This window comes from Phyllobates terribilis, unplaced genomic scaffold (genome assembly GCF_046119375.1).
Source record: "Phyllobates terribilis strain yellow unplaced genomic scaffold, ASM4611937v1 Scaffold_4__5_contigs__length_816908805, whole genome shotgun sequence".
Lineage (NCBI taxonomy): Eukaryota > Metazoa > Chordata > Amphibia > Anura > Dendrobatidae > Phyllobates > Phyllobates terribilis.
Genome location: NW_027362764.1, coordinates 292,273,572 through 292,297,024, shown reverse-complemented (window position 1 = coordinate 292,297,024; position 23,453 = coordinate 292,273,572). Strand labels below are relative to the sequence as shown.

The following is a 23,453-nucleotide window of genomic DNA, read 5'->3' as shown; positions in this document are numbered from 1 at the left end:
TGTATGTAGTTTGCATACTTGCGGTCAAGTACTCGGAGTTCCTGGCATCAGAGACTCTTCCTCAGTGCACTCCGATGTGAGTATTTACAAGTCTGTACTCTAAGGCCGGACAACCCCTTTAACAATGAGTTTGTAGATGATGTACAGTTCTCCAAGCTAAAAGCTAATGGAATATGGTGTCCAGAATTACTATAGAGAGAATCTTACATTTTTAAATGGGTGTTCTAATTTCAAACAACTTAAAAGGTCCAAAAGTTTGACCTGTATGAAAATAACAAATTCACTGTTTCTCACCGCTGCTCCAGCACCGATTCTCTGCTGCTCACCACCAGCTTTTCTTACAAATCTGCAGCAGTGACGTCACATTGACAGCATGCGACCACTGCAGTCAATCATATTACATTCGTAATGTGCTATAGACGTGACGTCACCGCTGCAGCCAGTCTACAAAGATCTGTGAGGAGCAGTGGAGAGGTGGCACAGAAGGCAACTGTCTAATCACATAACAATATGTGCCTTGATGATATTTTGTACATTTTTGTATTTCACGGCCCTTCTTGGGAGAGCCAGCAGCAAATTATTCATACCCAACCAATGATAAGGACAATATAGACACATTAAGTGTATAAACATCATAATAAACTTCAGAAAATGTACCTTTGGGCAGTGACCAGGAACTGAAGAATATCATCTTCTCCAGATAAGTGACTTGTATCAAAGATCACACTGAAGTCATACTATTAGAAGAAGGAATAAGTGTCTTTTAAATTAGATGACATTTACACAGTCAACAAGCAGGTCTCCTAAACCGTAAAGAACTTACAAAATCAAGCGTACATCAATTTACTTAGCCTCTTCTTATCAGTTTTTGATAAGATGTATGAAACATTGCAAAGTCATAGGAACCAATTATTGTCCTTTCTGACCTATGTGTAGGTGCATCTGCTACCTTTGCAACAACTAGCTATGCCTATGTCCACAGGGGACTGCTACCCAAATCTGACTCATATGATTATGATCACAGGATTTTCTGCCATTTCTGCTGTTTATGTGCCCACTGTAAGACTTTTTGTGATAGGGGTCAGTTTGGGCATTATAACTGGTTTTTGGCTATGCAGTACCATACAAATCGAGCTGTGATGCACAATAGTTCGGGACTTTTTGCAAACAGCCAGCATTAGAAGAGATGACAATAACTTTGTCCAGATTTCGACCACTGAAGGTGGAACTACAAAAGCAGTCGAGAGCGCATACCGTATACCGCTTCCATATCTCCCATAGAAATGAATGGGACTTAGGGAAACAGCTTAGCACAGCGAGATGGGAGAATGGCAATAACTGATTCATGTACACTTTGGAATAATAGCTCTTCTGTGGGCCTGGACCAGATGGGCTTTCCTTGATTCCCCATATGAATCAATGAGCGCTCATGATCCGTCCATTGTTCATTGGTTGCCTTCCTCAAACCAGCTTTTGTAAGTACTTAACACCTGACCGGACCTGTTTTGGAGATGCTCTCCCTTAGTTGTCTAACATTACAACATGACTATCACCATAGTCCCTCACATCCTTAAACTTTTCAAATCTTTCTTCTTTCAACATGTAAACTTCAATAACTGAGCGCTTACCTTCAGTCTAATAAATTCTACTCCTTGATGATAATTTATACAATTCAATTGCGTGGTCAGTGTCTTTAAAATGTATCAGACGTCAGATTTCACAACAACTGCACATATTGCAAAACTGATATCATAAACCTGATAAGGCTGATGTACTTTCTTTGATAATCCAGGTTAGAATGGCTGTGTTACACCCAAGTTAATATGAGCATAGTATGAGTAGAGCTAAAGCTGAACTCCTAAAATGCTAATTTTTAGGTAGGAAAAAATGAATAAGCAGCCATTCTTACATGGATTTTTAAAGTGAGTACATCAGACTCATCAGGTCTAAAATATCTATCTAATAATTAGTATTGTGAAATCTGGCGACAGATCTGCTCCTATGTTAGGCAAAAATATCCTTCTCGGTGTTATTTTCTGAACATTTCTCACATGCATTTACATTCTTTTACTGAACTAGGAATGCTGCCATACAATAATAAGCCATTAAAAGGAACTAATGTGCAAAGCATCCATCTGCTGACACGTGCATGTTCATTCATTAAAGAAACCAAAAAACAGACTACTCCCGTAACAAAGCAATAAAATCTGTCAAGACTCCAGAGTTTCTATGTGATCTGAAGCCAAACTGATAACCCCGAGTTACTATACAGAATTTAAATAGAAGCCATTCATCTTGCCTGTATTAGTGAAATATGTGCTGCTCAGTTCCAGAGACACAAGGCTCGCCCAACTACTGGTAACCACTGTGGTGTGATAGCGATAAGTGATCAGAAGCACAAAAGCTCCACAACATTCCCAACAATCAGAATCCTTCAGAAGGTTCACTCCAAGCTGATATACACTCTGCATATATTTCATGACTTTAAGGCAGAGATTATCCATACATGAGAAACAGAAATCTGTAGAAAGTGTTAGATGGCCATTGGCCGATACTTCCGCAGACAGCCATCTTTGGGCAAGCGCTCCTGTGGTCTCTATTAAAAAGCTGTCGCCAGTCAAGTCTGGCACCGGCTTATCTGTGGAAGAACAAAGCTATTGGAGATCCAAAATTGGACTTGCTCGACTGACATCTCCCCCAATGACCAGTTGTCCGGGGCCCTCATATACATTAAATTATTGTCCAAATCCGTCAATAATGGTGGGTTCAGCTGACAATTATGTAGGGCCATTAGAAAAGAAGACTTGTGTTTCATACACCATCATTATCCAGAGTTCGCTGGAATAAGATGCGCCAAATTCATTAAGAGGTGCACACCCTTTAATTTAGAGCATATTCTAGCTGCCCACACACCAGTGTTAATATTTCTCCTATAATTTATGTAAATTATAGTGAATCTTTGAGGTCATGCTGGGCTATTTCCCTTTGCGCTAAGGTCCATCCACTTTTCATAAAGATGGCAGAACTGTCACAAAGCACCAAAAGTCACAACTTTTGCTATTTTATAGTTTGAGTCATTACAGACATTATGATACCAAATATGTATAGTTTATTCATATTTTAGCACTTTTTTACAATAATATCTAATATTTAAAAAAAATCTATGTGTTGTCATATTGTAAGAGCCATAAATGTTTGTTTTTTTTCATCTACGGAGCTGTGTGAGGGATGATTCTTTTCTGTGACAAAATGAAAGATTGTTTGGTACCATTTTGGGGTTCATGAGACTTTTTTTTTTATCACATTTAATCCAATATTTGAATGGCCATTCTTGTATTCTTTTTTTGCTATGGGATGTTACAGACACGGTGATGCCAAATATGTATTTTATTTTTCTCCAACAAAAGGACTTAAGAAAAAAGGGTTATTTAATTTTTTAACATGATTTTTTTTACATTTTCCTACACATCATCTCCCTCCTGTCCCTGCTGCTGCAGCCTTGCAGTACCCTTCCCCACTCTTCCCCTGGGGAGGGGGGATATTTTAAGAAGCTGTATCTCAGGCAGGGCGATTTTGAAGCTGAGAATCATACATCTGCAGATCTCACTTCAACCCTTTGATGTCTCAAGATGGATAGCAACTACTGCAGCTATTCTGAATCTCATATTTAATACCCGAGTCTGGATGGTACCAAATTATTGCTATGGAAGAAATACATTCTGCTAGGAGAAATTTTGGATGCAGAATATGAGAATTTTTTATAAGTGTGTGGTTGGAACTAATTTTCCGAAAGGTGAACAAAACAATTTGTTGTCTTCAGTTCTGGCACATGGGGCCAAGTTATGCACTGAGCAGTGTTGAAACAAAGTTCCCAAGACCTTTATAGCAAAAATGACAAGTCTTCAATGCATGAAAGCTCCATCTGCACCTGTCACTTGGGTATACTTTCTTTTAAAGGGAATGTGTCTCTTATATTTTTCTTTACTAATTGGTAAGACCAGCTAGTGAAACATATTCTTTTTTTTATTATTATTATTTAGATTTGCTGAGTGTCTGTTAAAAGCATTTAAATATATTTTTTACATCATCCATAAAGACCATAGGAAACAATAGACAGGAGATGTTCATTGACTACTAGGGAGTTTTCTAGGTATGTTCTTAGCATTGCAGAGGTTATTGTACAGGAAGGAGTAGATGGAGAGGATGAGGGCTTATCATTACCTATTGTGAATGATAGATCCTGCGTTATCTATAGGTATGTGATCTCTTTCATTGTAATCCTGTCAGTGATGATACTGAGATGGCTACAGAAAAGTGATCTCTACAGAACAGGAAATATCAGCCTAATATTAGACTTCAAAGCAAAAGTGAAAACTGCAAGCTCTTCTTTTTTGTCAGTTTAGGGACATGGAAAAAGAAAGAAAAAATCACTAACAATTCTTAAAAACATATGTTTTTCATCCTGGAGGGCTACACTGTTCACTCTGACAAATGTTTGTCCTGATCTTGGTTGTCAGAGACAGATGCAGACTGGTGCTGTGTCACTGTATACAGTGAGAATAATACTGTATTGAAAACTGCTTTTAAAAGACACCTCTGAAAACTGATATAAAAACTACGCTATAGACCAGGGGTGGGGAACCTTAGGCCCGCGGACCGTTTACGGCCCACGATGACCTTTTATCTGGCCCCAAGGCAGATTTCCAGGCACAACAATGCTTGGGCTGGCAACTGTGTTTTGATGGCCACCGGCCCATTCATTTCTTTTTGCTCTGTGCTGCCAGCGAATGGATGTACTTTGTGGGCGGAGTTAGCGCGCAATTTGTGTGGCCCCCAAAGGATGGTATAAATATCCAAATGGCCATTGGCAGAAAAAAGGTTCTCCACCCCTGCTATAGAGTATATTTATATTTTGAACTTGATGATCCTTTGGCTTTTTTTTCCAACTCACTATGCCACATTCGTGTATCCAATGAATGATAGAGGTTCACCACAATGATAGCACTCCTGCAATTTTACAGCAATTAACTGTAAATCTAATCTGTATCTTCATGACATATAGAATTTAAAATAGATCTGTCATCAGACTTCGCAATACAAACTGCATACATTATTAATTAGATGTCTTCGGCCTAATGGAATACGTCAGAGTAGCTGTATAATTCTGATTTTAAGATGAAAATTCTTGAAACCAACTAAGAAAGAAATTGCTCCATGGGGAATTCAGTGTCCACCCACCCAGCCTGACTGATAGCCGCAGCTTGTAATGAGCAGTGTGAGATTTCAGCAGCAGGAGGGACACTGAGGAGCTGTCAATCAGGATAGGTGGACAGAAAAGTCCACCGGTTCACAGCCGGGTTAACATGAGTCATTAAACAACAGTTGCCATGGGCAACGGCCGTGCCGGGCCGCTCAGATCCTGACGGGTGCAGAGCCTTCCCAGGCGTGGGTTCAGCTACACACAGGCCCGCCAAACTTTCCTGCTATGCTCCTAACAGGTCCCAACACTGAACAACACTAATCCTTACTGCAGGGTTTTTAAAGGACCTGTGGCAAGAGCCACTGGAAAACCCAGGTTGGAGGGAGGAGGCCGCCCCACTGCCTTCCTGTGGCCTCCACCAAGAAATGAAGGCCCTGCCGGGTTTTACTAATCTGCCTTAGCCAGATAGCCTGACCAGGTCAATGCTCACCTTCATTCCAGCATTGCAGCCGCAGGTGAGTTTGTGACTGCAATGCACTCCAATGGATTTAATAGGTCTCTGTACACATTCTGGGGGATATATAACGTCCCTCGTATATAATCTCGGTCACTGCCTCACATATCCCCCCCCCCCTCTGTTCAAACTTGTGGGGTTGAACATTTGTCACCATACAGGGTGCCCGAGACAGGGCATCCGCGTTTGCCTGCGACTTCCCAGGGCGATGTTCTACAGAGAAACTGAAATTTTGCAGTGACAGGAACCACCTGGTGACTTGCGCATTCCTCTCCTTGGCGTTCCTCATCCATACCAAGGGTGAGTGGTCCGTCACAAAGCGGAACTGACGCCCGAGTAAATAATAACGTAGTGATTCCAAGGCCCACTTAATAGCCAAACACTCCTCTACCACGCTATAGTTTTTCTCTGCCGGCATAAGTTTTCTACTCAGGTAGGTGACCGGGTGCTCTTCGCCATTCACTTTTTGTGACAATACCGCCCCGAGGCCTACCTCCGAGGCATCTGTCTGTACAATGAAGGTTTCCTTGAAGTTGGGGCTGATGAGGACCGGCTGTCCACACAGGGCCAACTTCATGGACTGAAAGGCTTCTTCTGCCTGAGGGTTCCACCGAACCATTATCGATTTTTTTTTTTTTCATTTCAAGAGATGGGTCAGGGCCGCCGTTCTTCCAGCAAAATTAGGTATAAACCGGCGGTAATACCCAAGGATGCCAAGGAAAGCCCTCACCTGCCTTGTACTTGACGGTTTAGGCCAGTTTTTTATGGCCTCAACTTTACTGATTTGGGGCTTGATAACTCCTCGGCCAATTACATACCCCAAATATCGGGCTTCCTCTAGCCCTATCGCACATTTTTTTGGGTTTGCCGTTAACCCCGCGGCACTGAGAGAATTCAGCACCACTTGTACCTGGGATAGATGCGTATGCCAGACAGTGCTAAAGATGATATCATCTAGATATGCGGACGCGCACTCCTGATGGTGCTTGAGCACTATGTCCATCAGCCTCTGGAATGTAGCCGGGGCCCCATGTAACCCAAAAGGCAAGACCACATAGTGATATAGACTCTCCGGAGTTATGAAGGCAGTCTTCTCCTTCGCCGATTCCGTGAGAGGTACCTGCCAGTAACCCTTGGTGAGATGGAGCATGGTAAAGTACTGGGCCTGCCCCAGTCTCTCAATGAGCTCTTCCACCCTGGGCATTGGATATAGGTCAAATTTCGACGATCCGTCTGGTTTCGAAATCAGTAGGATGGGGCTAGCCCACTTACTCCGTGATTCCTTGATGACGCCTAACTGGATCATTTAATTTACCTCAGCCGTGATGGCTTGCCTCCGGGCTTCGGGTGCCCGGTACGGTCTCATTCACACCCTTACTCCAGGTTCAGTGACAATGTCATGTTGGAGAAAGGTAGTCCTACCCAGTAGCACTGAGAACACGTTGGTATTCTGTTGCACCAGCGAGCGAGCCTCCCGTCGCTGCTGTTTAGTGAGAGCATCACTTATCCTGACCTCTCCCCCGGACGCATCCCTGGCTGAAGGTTTCCTCCTTCCGGGCTGATACACCCGGTAACTTACCTCTCCCACCTTTGAGAACCCTGTGGAAGCCTGGGTTACCTCACGGACGGCGAACATCAAATAGGGTAGCAACATGTCCCAATCTCTTTCGTCCTTAGAAACCACCTTTTTTAAAATGGACTTGAGGGTTTTATTGAACCGTTCTATTAGCCCTTTGGTTTGAGGGTGGTACACCGAGGTGCGCAATTGTTTAATTTTTAGCATTTTGCACAGTTCCCTTGTCACCTTGGACATAAAAGGAGTCCCTTGATCTATAAGGATCTCCTTAGGTAGTCCAAGGCGACAGAACATGGCAAACAGCTCCCGTGAAATCAGTTTTGCCGAGGTGTGGCGTAGCGGTATAGCCTCCGGGTACCGGGTGGCATAGTCGACGACCACCAGTATATGTTGGTGGCCACGAGCGGATTTTACAAGGGGCCCTACCAAGTCCATTGCAATACGCTCAAAAGGTACCTCTATCACTGGCAGGGGTACCAATGGGCTACGGAAACTGCCGATGGGTGTGGTCAGTTGACATTCGGGGCAGGATTCGCAGTACTTTTGGACCTCCGCGTAAATTCCCGGCCAAAAGAACCGCTGCAAGATATGTTCTTGCGTCTTTTTAACCCCTAAGTGTCCACCCAGCAGGTGTGTGTGTGTGCCAAATCTAGAACCGTCCGACGGTACGACTGAGGTACCACTAACTGTTCCACGACCTCGTCCCTGATCTTGTCTACCCTATAGAGCAACTCACCGTTGACTACCATGCGTGGAAATACAGTATCTGCACCGTGCTGTTGAGCTACGCCATTTACCTCTAACACCCTTTCCCACGCCCGAGTCAGGGTGGGATCCTGTAGCTGAGCTGTCCCAAACGTGTCCCGAGACACTTCCAGCTCGGGGATTGATGGGGTCTCCTCGACCTCTCCTGCCATCGGGTACAGCGCCTGTAATAAATTTTACCGGGGGAGAGTGGATTTTGTTTTTCCACAGAGTCCGGAACAGGGGCAAGTCTCTTCCCAACACAGTCCCCCCACCACATGTTTTATGTCGCCACATGGCGTGGACAAAACTACCTATGCGGTTGGGTACTCTCGGAGGTCCCCATGGATACACACAACCCCGACTGTCCGTCCACTGGTCTTGTCTCCTGCCACGAGCGACCCATGCACCAAAGTCACTAGGCTCCCCGAGCCTAGGAGGGCCTCCGTGGGGTACCCATTAACCAGTACCTGGCACAGTTGGGGTTCACTGTCTGAGGGGTCGGCACTCGCAGTGCAGACGGTCTGGGTGTACATTGAAACCCGGCGGTTATACCCGCAGTCCATAGGCTCTGTAGTCAGGGGGGCAGTTAGCAGCCAAATGTCCCGGCCCCTGACACCGCCAGCACCTAATAGTGGAGGTACTGTAAGGTCTTATGACCGTTTGGGAGGGAACCGGTCTCTTGCTACTCTCACTCCGGGGTACCCAATCAGCACGGGTACGGTGCTGACTATCCTCAGCAGAGGGACGCGACCCCCTTCCCGGGTCCTAGGTTGGCAGGGATCGGCGTGACAGCCGCGAGGGGGCAGAGTCCCGGATAAAGTCCTGAGTGGCCGAGTAGCGTTTGATCAGGCTGACCACCTGGTCGAGGGTGCCGGGGTCCCCTTGTCCCACCCAACATTGGATAGCGGCCGGCAGAGTCCTCACCAGCCGGTCGACCACCACCTTCTCCACCATCTGGGCTGGAGTCAAAGACTCAGGCTGGAGCCACCTCTTTACCAGCTGCAAAAGGTCATAAGCCTGAGACCGGGCGGGTCGGGTCTCCACAAAGGCCCATGAACACTTGCGCTGAGCCCTCACGTACGTATTGACCCCCAGCCGGGCAAGGATCTCACCTTTGAGCCTCAGGTAGTCCTGGGCGTCCTCCCGACTGAGGTCAAAATAGGCCTTCTGGGCATCGCCGACCAAAAACGGAGCCACCACTTCCGCCCACTGGCCGGCTGGTAGGTTTTCCCGCTCTGCTGTGCATTCGTAGATGGTCAGGAAGGCTTCCACGTCGTCCGCCGGTCCCATCTTCCTCAACGCTGAGCGAACCTTGTCAAGGGCCTCTCGACGTTCCGGAATCGGCGTTGTGGCCGTTTCCCGCAGGGCAGCAATCTGTTGCAGCAACAGTTCATTTGTTTTTTGCTGGTACAGTAACTGCTGCTGCTGATTGTGCTGCTGCTCCTGCTCCTGCTGTTGCCGCTGAGACTGCAGCTGCTGCTGATTGTACTGCTGCTCCCGCTCCTGCAGTTGCCATTGGATACTCTGGTGCTGCTCCTGCTGTTGCCGCTGAGACTGCAGCTGCTGCTGCTGGGTAAGTACCAGCTGCTTTAACAGCTCCTCCATTTTGTCCACGGGGTGGGGCTGAAAGGTGACAGGCCGGATTGTAGTCATGCAGCTGCCGGTGGGGTATGCCTCAGTCACAATGCCCGCTTTCTCCACCAAGTTGTAAGGCGGCGGTGTTCACACCGTGCAGTAACTGAGGCAGTGACCCAAGCAAGTCCAACATAAACGGCTTTATTCAGCAACTTACGGGTAAACAGAAAAGTCCTCCGGCTCGCAGTCGGGTTAACATGAGTCCTTAAACAACGGTTGCCGTGGGCAACGGCCACGCCGGGCCGCTCAGAACCTGACGGGTGCAGAACCTTCCCAGGTGTGGGTTCAGCTACACACAGGCCCGCCAAACTTTTCTGCTATGCTCCTACCAGGTCCCAACACTGAACAACACTAATCCTTAATGCAGGGTTTTGTTTAAAGGACCTGTGGCAAGAGCCACTGGAAAACCCGGGTTGGAGGGACGAGGCCGTCTCACTGCCTTCCTGTAGCCTCCCCCAAGAAATGAAGGCCCTGCCGGGTTTCACTAATCTGCATTAGCCAGATAGCCTGACCAGGTCAATGCTCACCTTTATTCCTGCATTGCAGCAGCAGGTGAGTTTGTGACGGCAATGCACTCTAATGGATTTAATAGATCTCTGTACACATTCTGGGGGATATATAACGTCCCTCGTATACGATCCCGGTCACTGCCTCACAGCAGTTTGTAAAGTGACATTTATTGCCAAATCTGCCTTGAGGCTCTGATTACACTGATGTCATGGCTTCTTTTTTCTTACAAGATCCATGACTGATATGATAGATCCATTATTCATGAACTGGACTTTTTTATGTTGACTTATCAGGTATCTGTTGTTTCTTTTTTTTATTTTGTAACCTAAGATGATTAGCAAAGTTTCAGTGGAGAACTCTTTCTGAACCTTTAGGAAACTTTACAACTAATGACTTCTGCAGCTGCCATACTGTTTCCTCCTCCCACATAGGCTAATTATGAAAGAGGCTAATCATTTTCCATGTGCTTGATTAATCACCAGTAACCCCTGTAAACAGTTAGGAGATCCAGCAGTGGGTTTTGAAACTTGTTCAAATAAAAATAATCATAATGTATCACATCATTATTTAATGAACAACTATTATTAGTTGAAATGATTTATCTTGGCAAACAATTTGGTCCAAGAAAAAATAAGCTATGAGGGCATCAACAACAAATATATTAGAACTGATTTGGAATATGGAAAACTGGACAACAGCACATATTGAATAAAGTGACACAAAATCATGCTGTATATAAAATAAAAGAATGGCCAAAAAAAAAATTCCAAACACTCAGGTGGAGCAGCAGTCTCTCCTCCAGTGTAGCATGTTCTTTACCAGGTGGAATCTCAAACTATTCTGATTAGAAAGGTGTCAGAAAAGAATTAAGGGGTTCTAGGATATATACCTAAATATCTTTAATTAGCAAATCAACTCGTTCTGTCTATGCAAGTAATCTAAAAGGAATTGAAACATCCACTGTCTAGTTGCACTAACAGAAACCCGACCTAAAAGAGTAGTAGGACAAGTGCCTGTGAGCATAAGCAGTACGAAGCTCATACTATGTACTGGTAAGCTATTTCTAGCTGTCAGCAGCCACTCAGTGTAACACAGGTACTTTAGATGCAGTTACACAGAAACACAGAGCAGCCAGTACAGGGTTAATAAACAAGGGGGATTTACTGTAACAGGGTCAATCTCCACGCAGGGAGTAACAGGAGACATATGGGGAAACAAGGGAAGGAGGCAGCACAGACAATTATGTTGTCAAGATAAATCAGTGTCGCCTCGAAGTTCAAATTGCCCAGGCACCTCTCCATCAGACGCTGGAACGTCCCGGGGGCGTTAGTCAGGCCGAAGGGCATCCGATTGAACTCGAACAGTCCCATGGGCAATATGAACGCCGTCTTTGCACGGTCATGTTCGGCCACGGGCACCTACCAGTACCCGCTGGCCAGATCCAAGGAGGAGAAGTATCTTGCCTTCCCTAAGGCCGACAGAGACTCTTCGATTCGGGGTAGTGGGTAAGAGTCTCCTACTGTACAGGCATTCAGTCGTCTATAGTCCACACAGAACCGCAGGGTCCCATCTTTCTTCCGGACCAGGACAATCGGGGCTGCCCACGGACTCTGACTCTCCCGTATCACACCATTTTGTAACATATGGGATAGCATCTCCTTAACCTCTTTATACATCTGGGGAGGTATCTGCCGGTATCTCTCTCGCACTGGGGCAGCGCTCCCCGTGGGAATCTCGTGGGTAATGGCTTCGGTGCAACCAAAATCATCCTCATGGCGAGCAAAGACTTCCTGGTACCGCTCCAGTACCTCCTCAACCTGCTGCACCTGTCGAGGTGAAAGTCCCGTCAATTCAGCCCGCATTTGTTCTAGGATTCTACGTCCACCCTTTGCACCAGCACGGTGGGATTCCGGCGACACGGTGACCGCCAGACTCCAGGGGTCTTCTCATACAGTGGACAGCTGTACCGCATTATGTCGCACCAACTTCTCTGGCATTCCCAAAATCTGGGCTATTTCCGCCCTGCACGGTGGCAAGTGTTCGAGCCACCAGGAGTCCGGGGGGTACTTTGTCCATCGATGTTGGTTCTATCTGTACTTCGACCCCCTCAAGAGGTGTGCAGGCTTGTGCGGGTAGCGTGAGTACAGTTTGTCCTGGCGGTAAGGTGAGCGCTGTAGCTGCTGGTACTATTACTTTCCCCAGGACCTTCCCTTCACTCGACGTCTCCTGAGCCTGTTGAAAAACCCTCCTTTGGGGGGTTCGTGGGTCCCACCGGTCTAGAGGAATCTCCTTCGGCTTACTAATCAGGATTTGCCCGATCTCTTTCAGCACATTAATTCCGAGGGTCACCGGGGGTCCACTTCCGGTTCCCCCTGCGACCAAGACAACCCCTTTTTTTCCCACATCTTTTCCACACACTCGGATCTTCATCAACACCACCCCTGCGACTGGGATGGGTAATTGATTAGCTGCCGTGAGTCTAATTACTGGTCCCCATTCAGGCCGCGCTATCTCAGGAAATCGCTGTTTAAAGTAGGCTTCTGTCATCGTAGTCACCTGGGATCCCGTGTCAATCAAGCAGTGAACAGCCCGAGCGTTCATTTCGGCCCAGACAGTCGGGCTGGTGGAAACTAGGTCCTTGGGACTTCCTCTTTTTCTTTCCCCTTCCTTAGGCTCCGGGCTGTGTCCCCCAAACACGGAGCCCATTAGTTTAACGGCTGCTGCGACAGGGGCAACCCTCGGCTAGCACAGCCCCTGGCGTAATGTCCTGCGCCTCCACACTTCCAGCAGGTCGTGTCTCTGTCTGTCTAGGGCTGCCTCACTTCTCTAATGAACTCTTCTGCAGGACGGGGCCTTTCCCTAACTGGGGCAATTGATCTGAGTATCTCTGGTGTCGGTGCAGGGGTCTTCTTGAGCCTGGACCATTCACCCCGCATTTCTTGTATCTCCTTTCGCATCTCTCGAGCCCATTCCGGTTCAGCTGCAGGCGGGGTGGGTACCTCGTTACTCCGGACCATCCCTGCCAGGGCCGTCACCCCCATCTCCTGCTCTCTCACATGTGCCTCCGCCCCCACTTCTAGAAAAGTCATACGTGGGTTAGCGCGCAGGCGCTCCCGCAAGGCCTGCTTCAGCTGCACATCCCTGAGGCCTGCCACAAATTGGTCCCTTAAGATCACGTTGGGGGGGCCCATTCCCAAATTCCCCATGTCATCTTTTCTAGTGATATAGGCATGCACCCTCTGTAATGCATTAACATATTGCGTCACAGTCTCCCCCTCCTGCTGCACTTGGTGAAACAGCTGTATCCTCAGCTCTCCTACATTGGTGGGATCCCCATGCATCTCCTCCAATATCCGCACCACTTTTTCTACAGTGGCCCGGTCATGGGGAAGGCGGTACATCACGGATTGTCGGGCCTCGCCGTCCAGGGCCAGTAAGGCTATTTCGGCTTGCATAGCTGGGGTCATCGGATGCATACGTACCATACTCCTAACTCTCTCAACCCAGTCCTACAGCATCATATTGTCCCCGGTGAACTTTCGGAGATTGCTGAGCATGGCCCCCAGCGGCAAGCTAGATCTAGGGGCTCCCAAGATGGATTGATCTGCAGTGTCTGTGTCTAAAGACTGCATCCTGCCGACTACGCCAAGTGTAACACAGGTACTTTAGATGCAGTAACACAGAAACACAGAGCAGCCAGTACAGGGTTAATAAACAAGGGGGATTTACTGTAACAGGGTCAATATTCGCGCAGGGAGTAACAGGAGAAATATGGGGAAACAAGGGAAATAGCAGGTAATATGCTATAACTGACAATCCACAGTTGGGCTAGATGTAGCAGAGTCGACACGGTTGTAATCGGCAGTTTTTACACTTAGCTGACTCTTGCTCCTCACAAGGCAGTTGCCGGCTGGTGCCGGTGTTGCTTTCTTCCGGCTTCCCCGCCTAAACAATGCTCCATCTTCTGGCGGCTTGACCCGCTGAGCCCCTAGTCCATAACAGTGCACCTCACTTGCTCGGCTCCAGGGATCCAGCGTCTCTTCTCCCTCTAGTCGGGCTTGAGTCCCCTGCGCACTGCCGCTTTTCCCGCACAAAAACTCCTTTTCCACCCTCTTCCCAGACACGAGCTCAGCTTCCCGGTCACCTGACTCCTCAGCTCTCTCTCTGGACACACCCCCAGCTTCCTGGTCACCTGACTCCTGTCTCGCTGTCTGTCTTCCCCCTGCAACAAGAGGCAGGGCCCTGGCAGTTCCGGATCCCTTGTTCTGAAAGTACTTACACCCCGGTCTTCCCCCTTACATCAGTATTCAGAAAGAGTGTGGGCAGCAGTATGAGCAGCCTCTTCTTTCCTTAGCAGTCCTTGTATCTGCAGTACTAGATCAGAAAGAAAAGGCGGACAGCAGTGTGAGCAGCCTCTACTTACCTCATCACCCCTGATATTTCCAGTATTAGATCAGATAGACAGCTTGAATAGCAGTAGCAGTGTGAACAGCTTCTTCTTACTTCAGCAACCCTGGTATCTCCAATATTGAATAAAAAAGACAGAATGGCCAGCAGTGAGAGCAGCCTCTTCTTACCTCAGCACCCTGGATAGCTCGAGTATTAGATAAGAAAGGCAGGGTGGACAGCGATGTGAGCAGCCTTTACTCAACTCAGAACACCTGATATCTCCAGTATTATATCAGAAAGGCAGCTTGAAGAGCAGCAGCAGCAGTGAGAGCAGCATCTTCTTACCTCTCCACCCCTGGTATCTCCAATATTAGATAAGAAAGATAGGGTTGACAGCAATGTGAGCAACCTCGTCTTACCCCAGCATACTGGGTATCTTCAGTATTAGATAAGAAAGATAGCCTGAAGAGCAGCAGCAGTGTGAGCAGCCTCTTCTTAGAGCAGCATGCCTGATATCTCCAGTATTGGATCAGAAAGACAGGGAGGACAGCAGTGTGAGTAGCATCTTCTTAACTCAGCACTCCTAGCATCTCCAGTATTAGATCAGAAAGACAGGGAGGACAGCAGTGTTAGCAGCCTCTTCTTACCCCACTGGTATCACCTGGTATCTCCAGAAGTAGATCATTAAGACAGGGTAAATAGCAGTATGATAGCCTTTTCTTTCCTATGCACTCTCCTTCACTCCCAGTAGTACCAGTATTAGATCAGAAAGGCATGGAGGGTAAAGAGCAGTGTGTGCAGAGTCCTACCTCAGCTCCCTTGGTATCTCCAGTATTTAATCAGAATATCGGCTGGGAGGACACCCTCCTACACATGATGGGAGGGGCCACAGCTTTCTACTGCACATGCTCACAGGCACCAATCCTATTAACCTTTTAGGACAGGTTTCTGTCAGTATAACAGAGCTATGTTAACATACTATAGTGATTACCCCCTTAGACAATACAAGTGTGATTTGCTAAGTAAAGGTATATAGGAGTTTATTTCCTTTTGTTATTTGTCTCTTTTCTATTCCTGGAGAACCCCTTTAATAAATTAAGTTACAACTGTTTTTCCAACACATTTACAAGGAAAAAGTGAAACAGGGGCTTCATAAATTTAGTGTTCAACCGGAATGTGTTTCCACCAGAAAAGTGGTTTAAATAATGTTTTAACATTAACAAAGTTGCCTCTCTATATTCCTAGGAATTAATTTAATAAGTAAAATAAGTAGCCCACATACATATTTGGTATAAAGAGGTGTTGTGGTCCAAATGAAATTGCACTTTAAACCATAGTGTCATACTGTGTTGAGTCTTTATCTATAGGAGTCATAATGAGTAAGGCTGCATTTACACTGGTGATTGTACACATTAAGCATACATTAGCGATAACCAAATGTGCAGGAGAATCAGGAATACGTTGGGAGTTGTTGAGTAGATTACAGACTTTTGTTTGTGGACAGGACCACAGATGCCATTAGTATTATCACGGTCGCAAGACAAATGGGGTTTTATCTTTTTCCAGCTGTATTGCCACATGTCAAAATCCCCTTTTCCACACACAGTACCACATGAATTTGTAGGATCAATATGATATATTTCGTGGCTCTCTTTGGAATAAGAGAAGAAAACACTAATGGAGGCTTTCGCATTTTGATTCACAGGAAATAAATGGGCTTCATTTCTAGGGCCAGGGTCACTGTGACCGTGAGGATGGGCCCTGGGCCCCTGACAGCAGTACTGTCCTGATGGTGGCCCTGAGCAGGATACTAGCTTTAGTGATAGCAGTAGTAAAGTTTAATAAAAAAAACTAGTATATGGTTCTTTGTACTTTCTTCCAAATTATATAGCATTTGGCATAAACTCATTTTATCAGCTTACCTTAGAACGTGATCTCATGAATGGAAATCCCACGCTGCATTTCAGATAGTCGTCGTCCAATAACTCACAGGAAATTCCATGCTCTTCCTACAAAAGAAGAAAACATTGTCTTATGAAATAAGTAAAGCGCCTATTTACCCTTGTAAAATATTAGTGATTTTAAGCAGATAAAATATAAGGTTTAGATTTATGAAGCCTAATCTTATTTATTGCTTGTTATGTATAAAGTACCAAACACATCTAATATGGCTATATGAAGACTGTACTTCATCAGTTGTCTCAAAACCACAGATCTTAGACACACACTGGAACAAACATAAAGAGAACATTACCACTCCGAGCGGGTATTGGAACTGGTTAAATTTGCGGTTTTCAAGTATTAAACAAATGTCCTATTTCATTGCATGACCAAAGAATTAAATGGCAAAACCCTGTAGCCATCAACCGTTGGGGAAGCTTACACATGATCAGGTATAGAGTTCAATTGGAGCTGTAGAGAATTGTATGTAGCAAGCTCCTTCTAATGCTGACAAATGCTTCTAGCTTCTTTTGCATGTGAAACAAATAATGAAATGTAAATGGGTTGTCCACTACTAGGACAACTCCTTCTTATATACTATATTCCCCAGTGTAAGATTAAAATAACAAATACTCAACCCCTGTACAGGCACAGTTCCAGCGATGTCAGTGCCTGGTCTCCCAAGTCTCGCATGACAATGTTATGCCATGCAAGCTCGCAGAAAACCAGTATTGAGCTGCTTTGCTCTCACATCCTGTGGATGAACCTTGGACGTCCGAAGGAAGAGAGCGTACAGCAGCTCAATAGCTTATGCCATGCAAGCCTCGCAGAAAACCGGTATTGAGCTGCTGTGCTCTTGCATCCTGTGGATGAACCTTGGAGGTCCGAAGGAAGCAAGCGTTTCAGCAGCTCAATAGCTTATGCCATGCAAGCCTCGCAGAAAACCGGTATTGAGCTGCTGTGCTCTTGCATCCTGTGGATGAACCTTGGAGGTCCGAAGGAAGCAAGCGTTTCAGCAGCTCAATAGCTTATGCCATGCAAGCCTCGCAGAAAACCGGTATTGAGCTGCTGTGCTCTTGCATCCTGTGGATGAACCTTGGACGTGCAAAGGAAGAGAGCGTGCAGCAGCTCAATAGCTTATGCCATGCAAGCCTAGCCAAAAACCGGTATTGAGCTGCTGTGCTCTTGCATCCTGTGGATGAACCTTGGACGTGCAAAGGAAGAGAGCGTGCAGCAGCTCAATAGCTTATGCCATGCAAGCCTAGCCAAAAACCGGTATTGAGCTGCTGTGCTCTTGCATCCTGTGGATGAACCTTGGACGTGCAAAGGAAGAGAGCGTGCAGCAGCTCAATAGCTTATGCCATGCAATCCTCGCAGAAAACCGATATTGAGCTGCTGTGCTCTTGTATCCTGTGGATGAACCTTGGACGTGCGAAGGAAGAGAGCGTGCAGCAGCTCAATAGCGGACGCTGATTAGTTGCAAGGCTTATGTGGAATAACAATATCACATGAACCTGGGGAGACCTGGCGCCAAGATAAGGTAGTTTTACTTTACTTTGGGGAACATAGTATTTAAGAAGGTATTTCATAGCAGTGGTAAGCTCCTTTACACCAGTTTCCCTCTTTTATATTTCATGTATTAAATGTGTTGTGTACATGATTTTGCGGACCATACTAATATAAAATTATTACAGGATCTCCTCCTTCGTGAAGCAACATCTAAGGAAGGCTTTGCTTCACAAAGAAAGAGGTCAGCACTGAACCATAATACCGATAAACTAGTAAGTACCGTAATACAAAATCAAGTCCCCAGTTTATTTCTTAAAATGAGGACAAAGTGGAAAACACTTTTAAGGTAATTTAAAGGGGTTGTCTGGTCTAAAATGACAAGTCTGCAGTTACTCTATGTGACTGCAGACTTGTGAATCCCCACAGTGTGCAGTGCCCTCAATGCAAGTGCATTGAGCGAGGCCGGAAACAGTCTAGTTGGATTCTGGCCGGGAGTGTGCGTATCGCATGCTTGTGGCCACGTCACCGCCGTTCCGGGCGCTGACACCGAAGAATCCTCACAGCGCTCAGTGAGTGCACTGTAAGGATTCACAAGTCTGCAGTCACAGAGCGTTGCAGACTTGTCGTTTTAGACCGAACAAACCCATTAAGGTGGTTTTTACCACTTTTATGGCTTTTTACTCTTTTGGCCATTGGTAGAAAGATGACTACAAATGCATCTTCTTTTGTGAAAACAAAAAGAGGAAATCATACTCCTTGTTTCCATAGTGTGCAAACAGTTTGAATAACAGTTATTTATAGCACAATATTCTGAATGATGTCACCATCAATTCATCTTAGTTGTGGGAAGCAAAATAATTAAAGTAGTCTGCAGAATTGGTTAATCATGTCAAGTCAAGTCAAGTCTTGAACATTTCGTATGAATTGATGACGATGTTTCAAATAATTAGATGATGTCAAAAGTAGACCTCTATAAATGAATATTTAGTAGTAACCACCAAACACGCATTAAAATATCATACTAAAACATTGTAAGTGACATGGTATACTTCATTAACAGCAAGTGACTCTATTCACTATACAGAGAGATGTAAAGGTTTGGACTCCCCTGGTAAAATTTACTGTCATTGTGAACAGTTAAGCAAGTTGAAGATGAAATGATCTCTGAAAGGCCTAAAGTTAAAGATGACACATTTCCTTAGTATTTTAGGTAAAAAAAAATAAAAAAATAAAAAAATATATATATATACAGTATATGTTTTCATCTTTTACATTTTAAAAATTACAAAAAGGTAAAATGGGCCGATGCAATAGTTTGGGCACCCTGCATGGTTAGTACCGAGTAGCACACACTTTTGAAAGTATCACAGTTTGTAAACGCTTTTTGTATCCAGCCAAGAGTCTTTCAGTTTTTGTTGGAGGGATTTTCATCCATTCTTCAATGGAAAACTCTTCCAGTTCTGTGAGATTCCTGGGTCGTCTTGCATGCACTGCTATTTTGAGGTCTAGCCACAGATTTTCAATGATGTTCAGATCAGAGGACTGTGAAGGCCATTGTAAAATCTTCACCTTGTGCCTTTTGAGGTAGTCTATTGTGGATTTTGATGTGTGTTTAGATTAATTATCCATTTGTAGAAGCCATCCTCTTTTCAACTTCAGCTTTTATACAGATAGTGTTATGTTTGCATCAAGAATTTGTTGAAATTTCATTGAATCCATTGTTCCCTCTACCCGTGAAACGATCCCCGTGCCATTGGCTGCAACACAACCCCAAAGCATGATTGATCCACCCCCATGCTTAGTGGTTGGCAAGATGTTTTTTTCCTGAAATTCTGTGCCCTTTTTTCTCCACACATACCTTTGATCATTGTGGCCAAAGAGTTATATTTTAACCTCATTGGTCCATAGGACTTGTTTCCAAAATGAATCAGGCTTGTTTGAATGTTCTTTTGCATACTTCCGAAGCTGAATTTTATGGTGAGGAGTCGGATGCAGGAGAGGTTTTCTTCTGATGACTCTTCCATGAAGGCCATACTTGTGCTGGTGTCTCTGAACAGTAGAACAATGTATATTACTGATCTAGGACCTTCAGATTCAAAAGACTCCACTCATTAAACAATAAATTCACTGACTGCGGTGGAATCCCCAATAAAAATTAACCTTTATTTCTTTTATATAAAACACCCTGTATCCACAGTACCCAAATTGCAGTCTATTTGTTCTGCACCATTATGTGTCCGAAACAGATACAAATTAAACATATATTTCACATGAACTGGAGCTCATTACTCTGTGAGGATTTATTTAAAGTGCATGGGGCAAGACTTTATGAATGTAGTAGTTTATTCTAATTGTGGGCAAGAAGCAATCACAAATGACTCTGTGTTAAAGATGGGCTGCCATTTAACCCCTTCATAACCTGAGCATTTTCCGTTTTTGCGTTTTCATTTTTGCTCTCCTTCTTTCCAGAGCCAGAACTTTTTTGTTTTCTGTTTAATACGGCTATGTGAGGGCTTATTTTTTACGGGACGAGTTGTACTTTAAACGCCATCACTGGTTTTACCATATTGTGTACTGGCAAACGGGAAAAAAAATTCCAAGTGTGGTGAAATTGCAAAAAAAATGCAATTCCACAGTTTTTGTTTTTTTTGTTTTTTTGTTTACTAAAACTGACCTGCCATTATTATTCTCTAGGTTATTATGAGTTTGTACATACCAAACATGTGTAAGTTCTTTTTTATTTAAGTGGCAAAAAAAAATTCCAAAGTTTGCTAAAAGAAAGACCAGTAGCGTCTCCATTTTTCAGGATCTGGGGCTGGGTGGGGGCTTATTTTTTGCACGCCAAGCTGACATTTTTATTGATACCATTTTGGAATAGATCCGATGTTTTGATCACCCGTTTTGCATTTTATTGCAATGTTGTGGCGACCAAAAAAAACGTAATTCTGGCGTTTGGATTTTTTTTTTCTCATTACGCCGTCTGATTCTTTTCTTATATTGATAGACTGGGCGATTCTGAACGCGGCGATACCAAATATGTGTATGTCGGATTTATTTTTTATTATTTTATTTTGAATGGGGCAAAAGGGGGGTGATTTAAACTTTTATATTTTTTAATTTTTTTACATTTTTAAAAACATTTTTTTACACTTTTTGCTTGCTTTAATAGTCTCCATAGGCAATTACCTGATCGTCTCCGCTACATAGAGGCGATGAGCAGATCGCCTCAATGTAGTAGAAATGCTCCTGTGCTATGAGCGCTGACCACTAGGTGGCGCTCATAGCAATCTTTACATGATAACCACAGGGGTCTGATGCAGACCCCGGATTGTCATGCCCACACATCGGTGACCCGCGATCACATGACGGGGTCACTGATGGGCGGGGTAAGTGACGCGCTTCCGGTGCAGCGCTGTTAAATGCCACTGTCAGAGATTGACAGCAGCATTTAACTAGTTAACAGCCGCGGGTGGATCGCGATTCCACCTGCGGCTGTTGCGGACACATGTCAGCTGTATAAATCAGCTGACATGTGCCCGGTTCAGTGCGGGCTCAGTGCTGGAGTCCGTGCTGAACAGGGGGTGCCAACGTGGTGCGTACTATTACGTACCATGTCGGAAAGGGGTTAATATACGTGGCAGCTATATTATATGCAAATAATTAAGAGTGCAATATTAACAATCACAAAGAGCATTCAGTGCATTATCATTAAAATAGTGCAATAAATATTCTATGAAGTATATAAGCTGTGTAGATGTAACATTTCTCTGGGAGTGTAATATATGAGTGGTGGGGTCTGTTTATAATTAGACCCCACACAGTTAAAATACAGATAACAAAAATAATCACCCGGGAAATCTATATGCGAAATATTTGTTTAATTTGTATCTGTTTCGGACACTTAATGGTGCAGAACAGATAGACTGCAATTTCGGTACGGTGGATACAGGGTGTTTTATATAAAAGAAATAAAGTTTAAATTTTATTAGGAATTTCACCGCAGTCAGTGAATTTACAGTAGAACAATGTACCACAACTCCAGAGTCTGCTAAAGCTTTCTGAAGGTCTTTTTCAGTCAAGCGGGGTTTCTGATTTTCCTTTCTAGCAATCCTACGAGCAGCTCTCACTGAAAGTTTACTTGGTCTTCCAGAACTTATCTTGACCTCCACTATTCCTGTTAAAAGCCATTTCTTAATTACATTTTGAACTTAGGAAAGGGCAACTTGAAAATGCTTTGCTATCTTCTTATAGCCTTCTCCTGCTTTGTGGGCCTTCACTATTTTCATTTTCAGAGTGCTAGGCAGCTGCTTAGAAGGACCCATGGCTGCTGTTTTTTGGCACAAGGTTAGAGAAGGCTGGGTTTTTATAAAGCTAATAAATTTGTATTACCTGGCCTTTCCTAACGATGATAGTGAACAAGCCATAACAGGTTAATTAACCCCTTTAAAGCCCATGACGTACTAATACGCGTCAGTGCCCTGGGCTTTAAGAGCCTGACCCGTATTAGTACGTCATCGCGATCGCGCGCGCACACAGGCTGTGCGGGCGCGATCGCTGCCGGGTGTCAGCGGATTGTCACAGCTGACACCTGGTACTATGTGCAGGGAGCGGTCCTACACCGCTCTCAGCACATTAACCCCCGCAATGCTGGGATCAAAGTCGATCGCAGCATTGCGGTGGCAAGGGGAGGTGATCGGTATACTCACCTCCTCTTCCGGCCTCCAGCGCTGTCTGCCGCGGCTTCCCGAGTGTTGCCATGACGACCCGATGTCGTCATGACAACATCCGGGTCACCAGACAGCAGGAAGATTGTTTGGACATGCGCAGTGCATCTCCAAACAATCTTCTCCCTGTCCAGCGCTGACTGCCTGCATGGCACAGGGATGGTGCTGCATTCCTGTGCCATGCAGGCGATCAGAATAAAAAAAGTGAAAGTCCCATAGTGGGACAAAGTAAAAAAGTAAAAAAAAACTCCCAGAAAGTGAAAAAAAAAAAAAAAAAATTGTAAAAATATTTAAAAAAAATAAAATAAAATAATCCACTAAAAATAAAAATATAATGTACCCATCAATAAATATTATTATGAAAAAAAAACAAACAAACAATAAAAGTACACATATTTGGTATCGCCGCGTCCGTAACGACTTGGCCTATAAAACTGTTCCACTAGTTAACCCCTTCAGTGAACACGGTAAAGAAAAAAAGAAGCAAAAAACAATGCTTTATCATCATACCGCCAAACAAAAAATGGAATAACACGCGATCAAAAAGACGAATATAAATAAAAATGGTATCGCTGAAAACGTCATCTCGTCCAACAAAAAACAAGCCACCATACAGCTCCATCATCCGAAAAATCAAAAATTTACAGCTCTCAGAATAAAGCGATGCAAAAAAATATTTTTTTCTATAAAATAGCTTTTATTGTGTAA

General features: G+C 44.8%; 1 protein-coding gene across 3 annotated transcripts in view; it reads right to left on the bottom strand.

Annotated features, from left to right (window-relative positions):
• ITGA9 (integrin subunit alpha 9) overlaps nt 1-23,453 on the bottom strand; it is a 636,829-nt gene that overhangs the window by 158,637 nt on the left and 454,739 nt on the right. For all 3 annotated transcript variants that reach the window (XM_073678319.1, XM_073678318.1, XM_073678320.1), the window contains exons 19-20: nt 16,494-16,580; nt 658-737 (exon numbers count right to left, since the gene is read on the bottom strand). In XM_073678319.1, the coding sequence (XP_073534420.1) occupies nt 658-737; nt 16,494-16,580 (167 nt within the window). The remainder of the gene's footprint in view (nt 1-657; nt 738-16,493; nt 16,581-23,453) is intronic.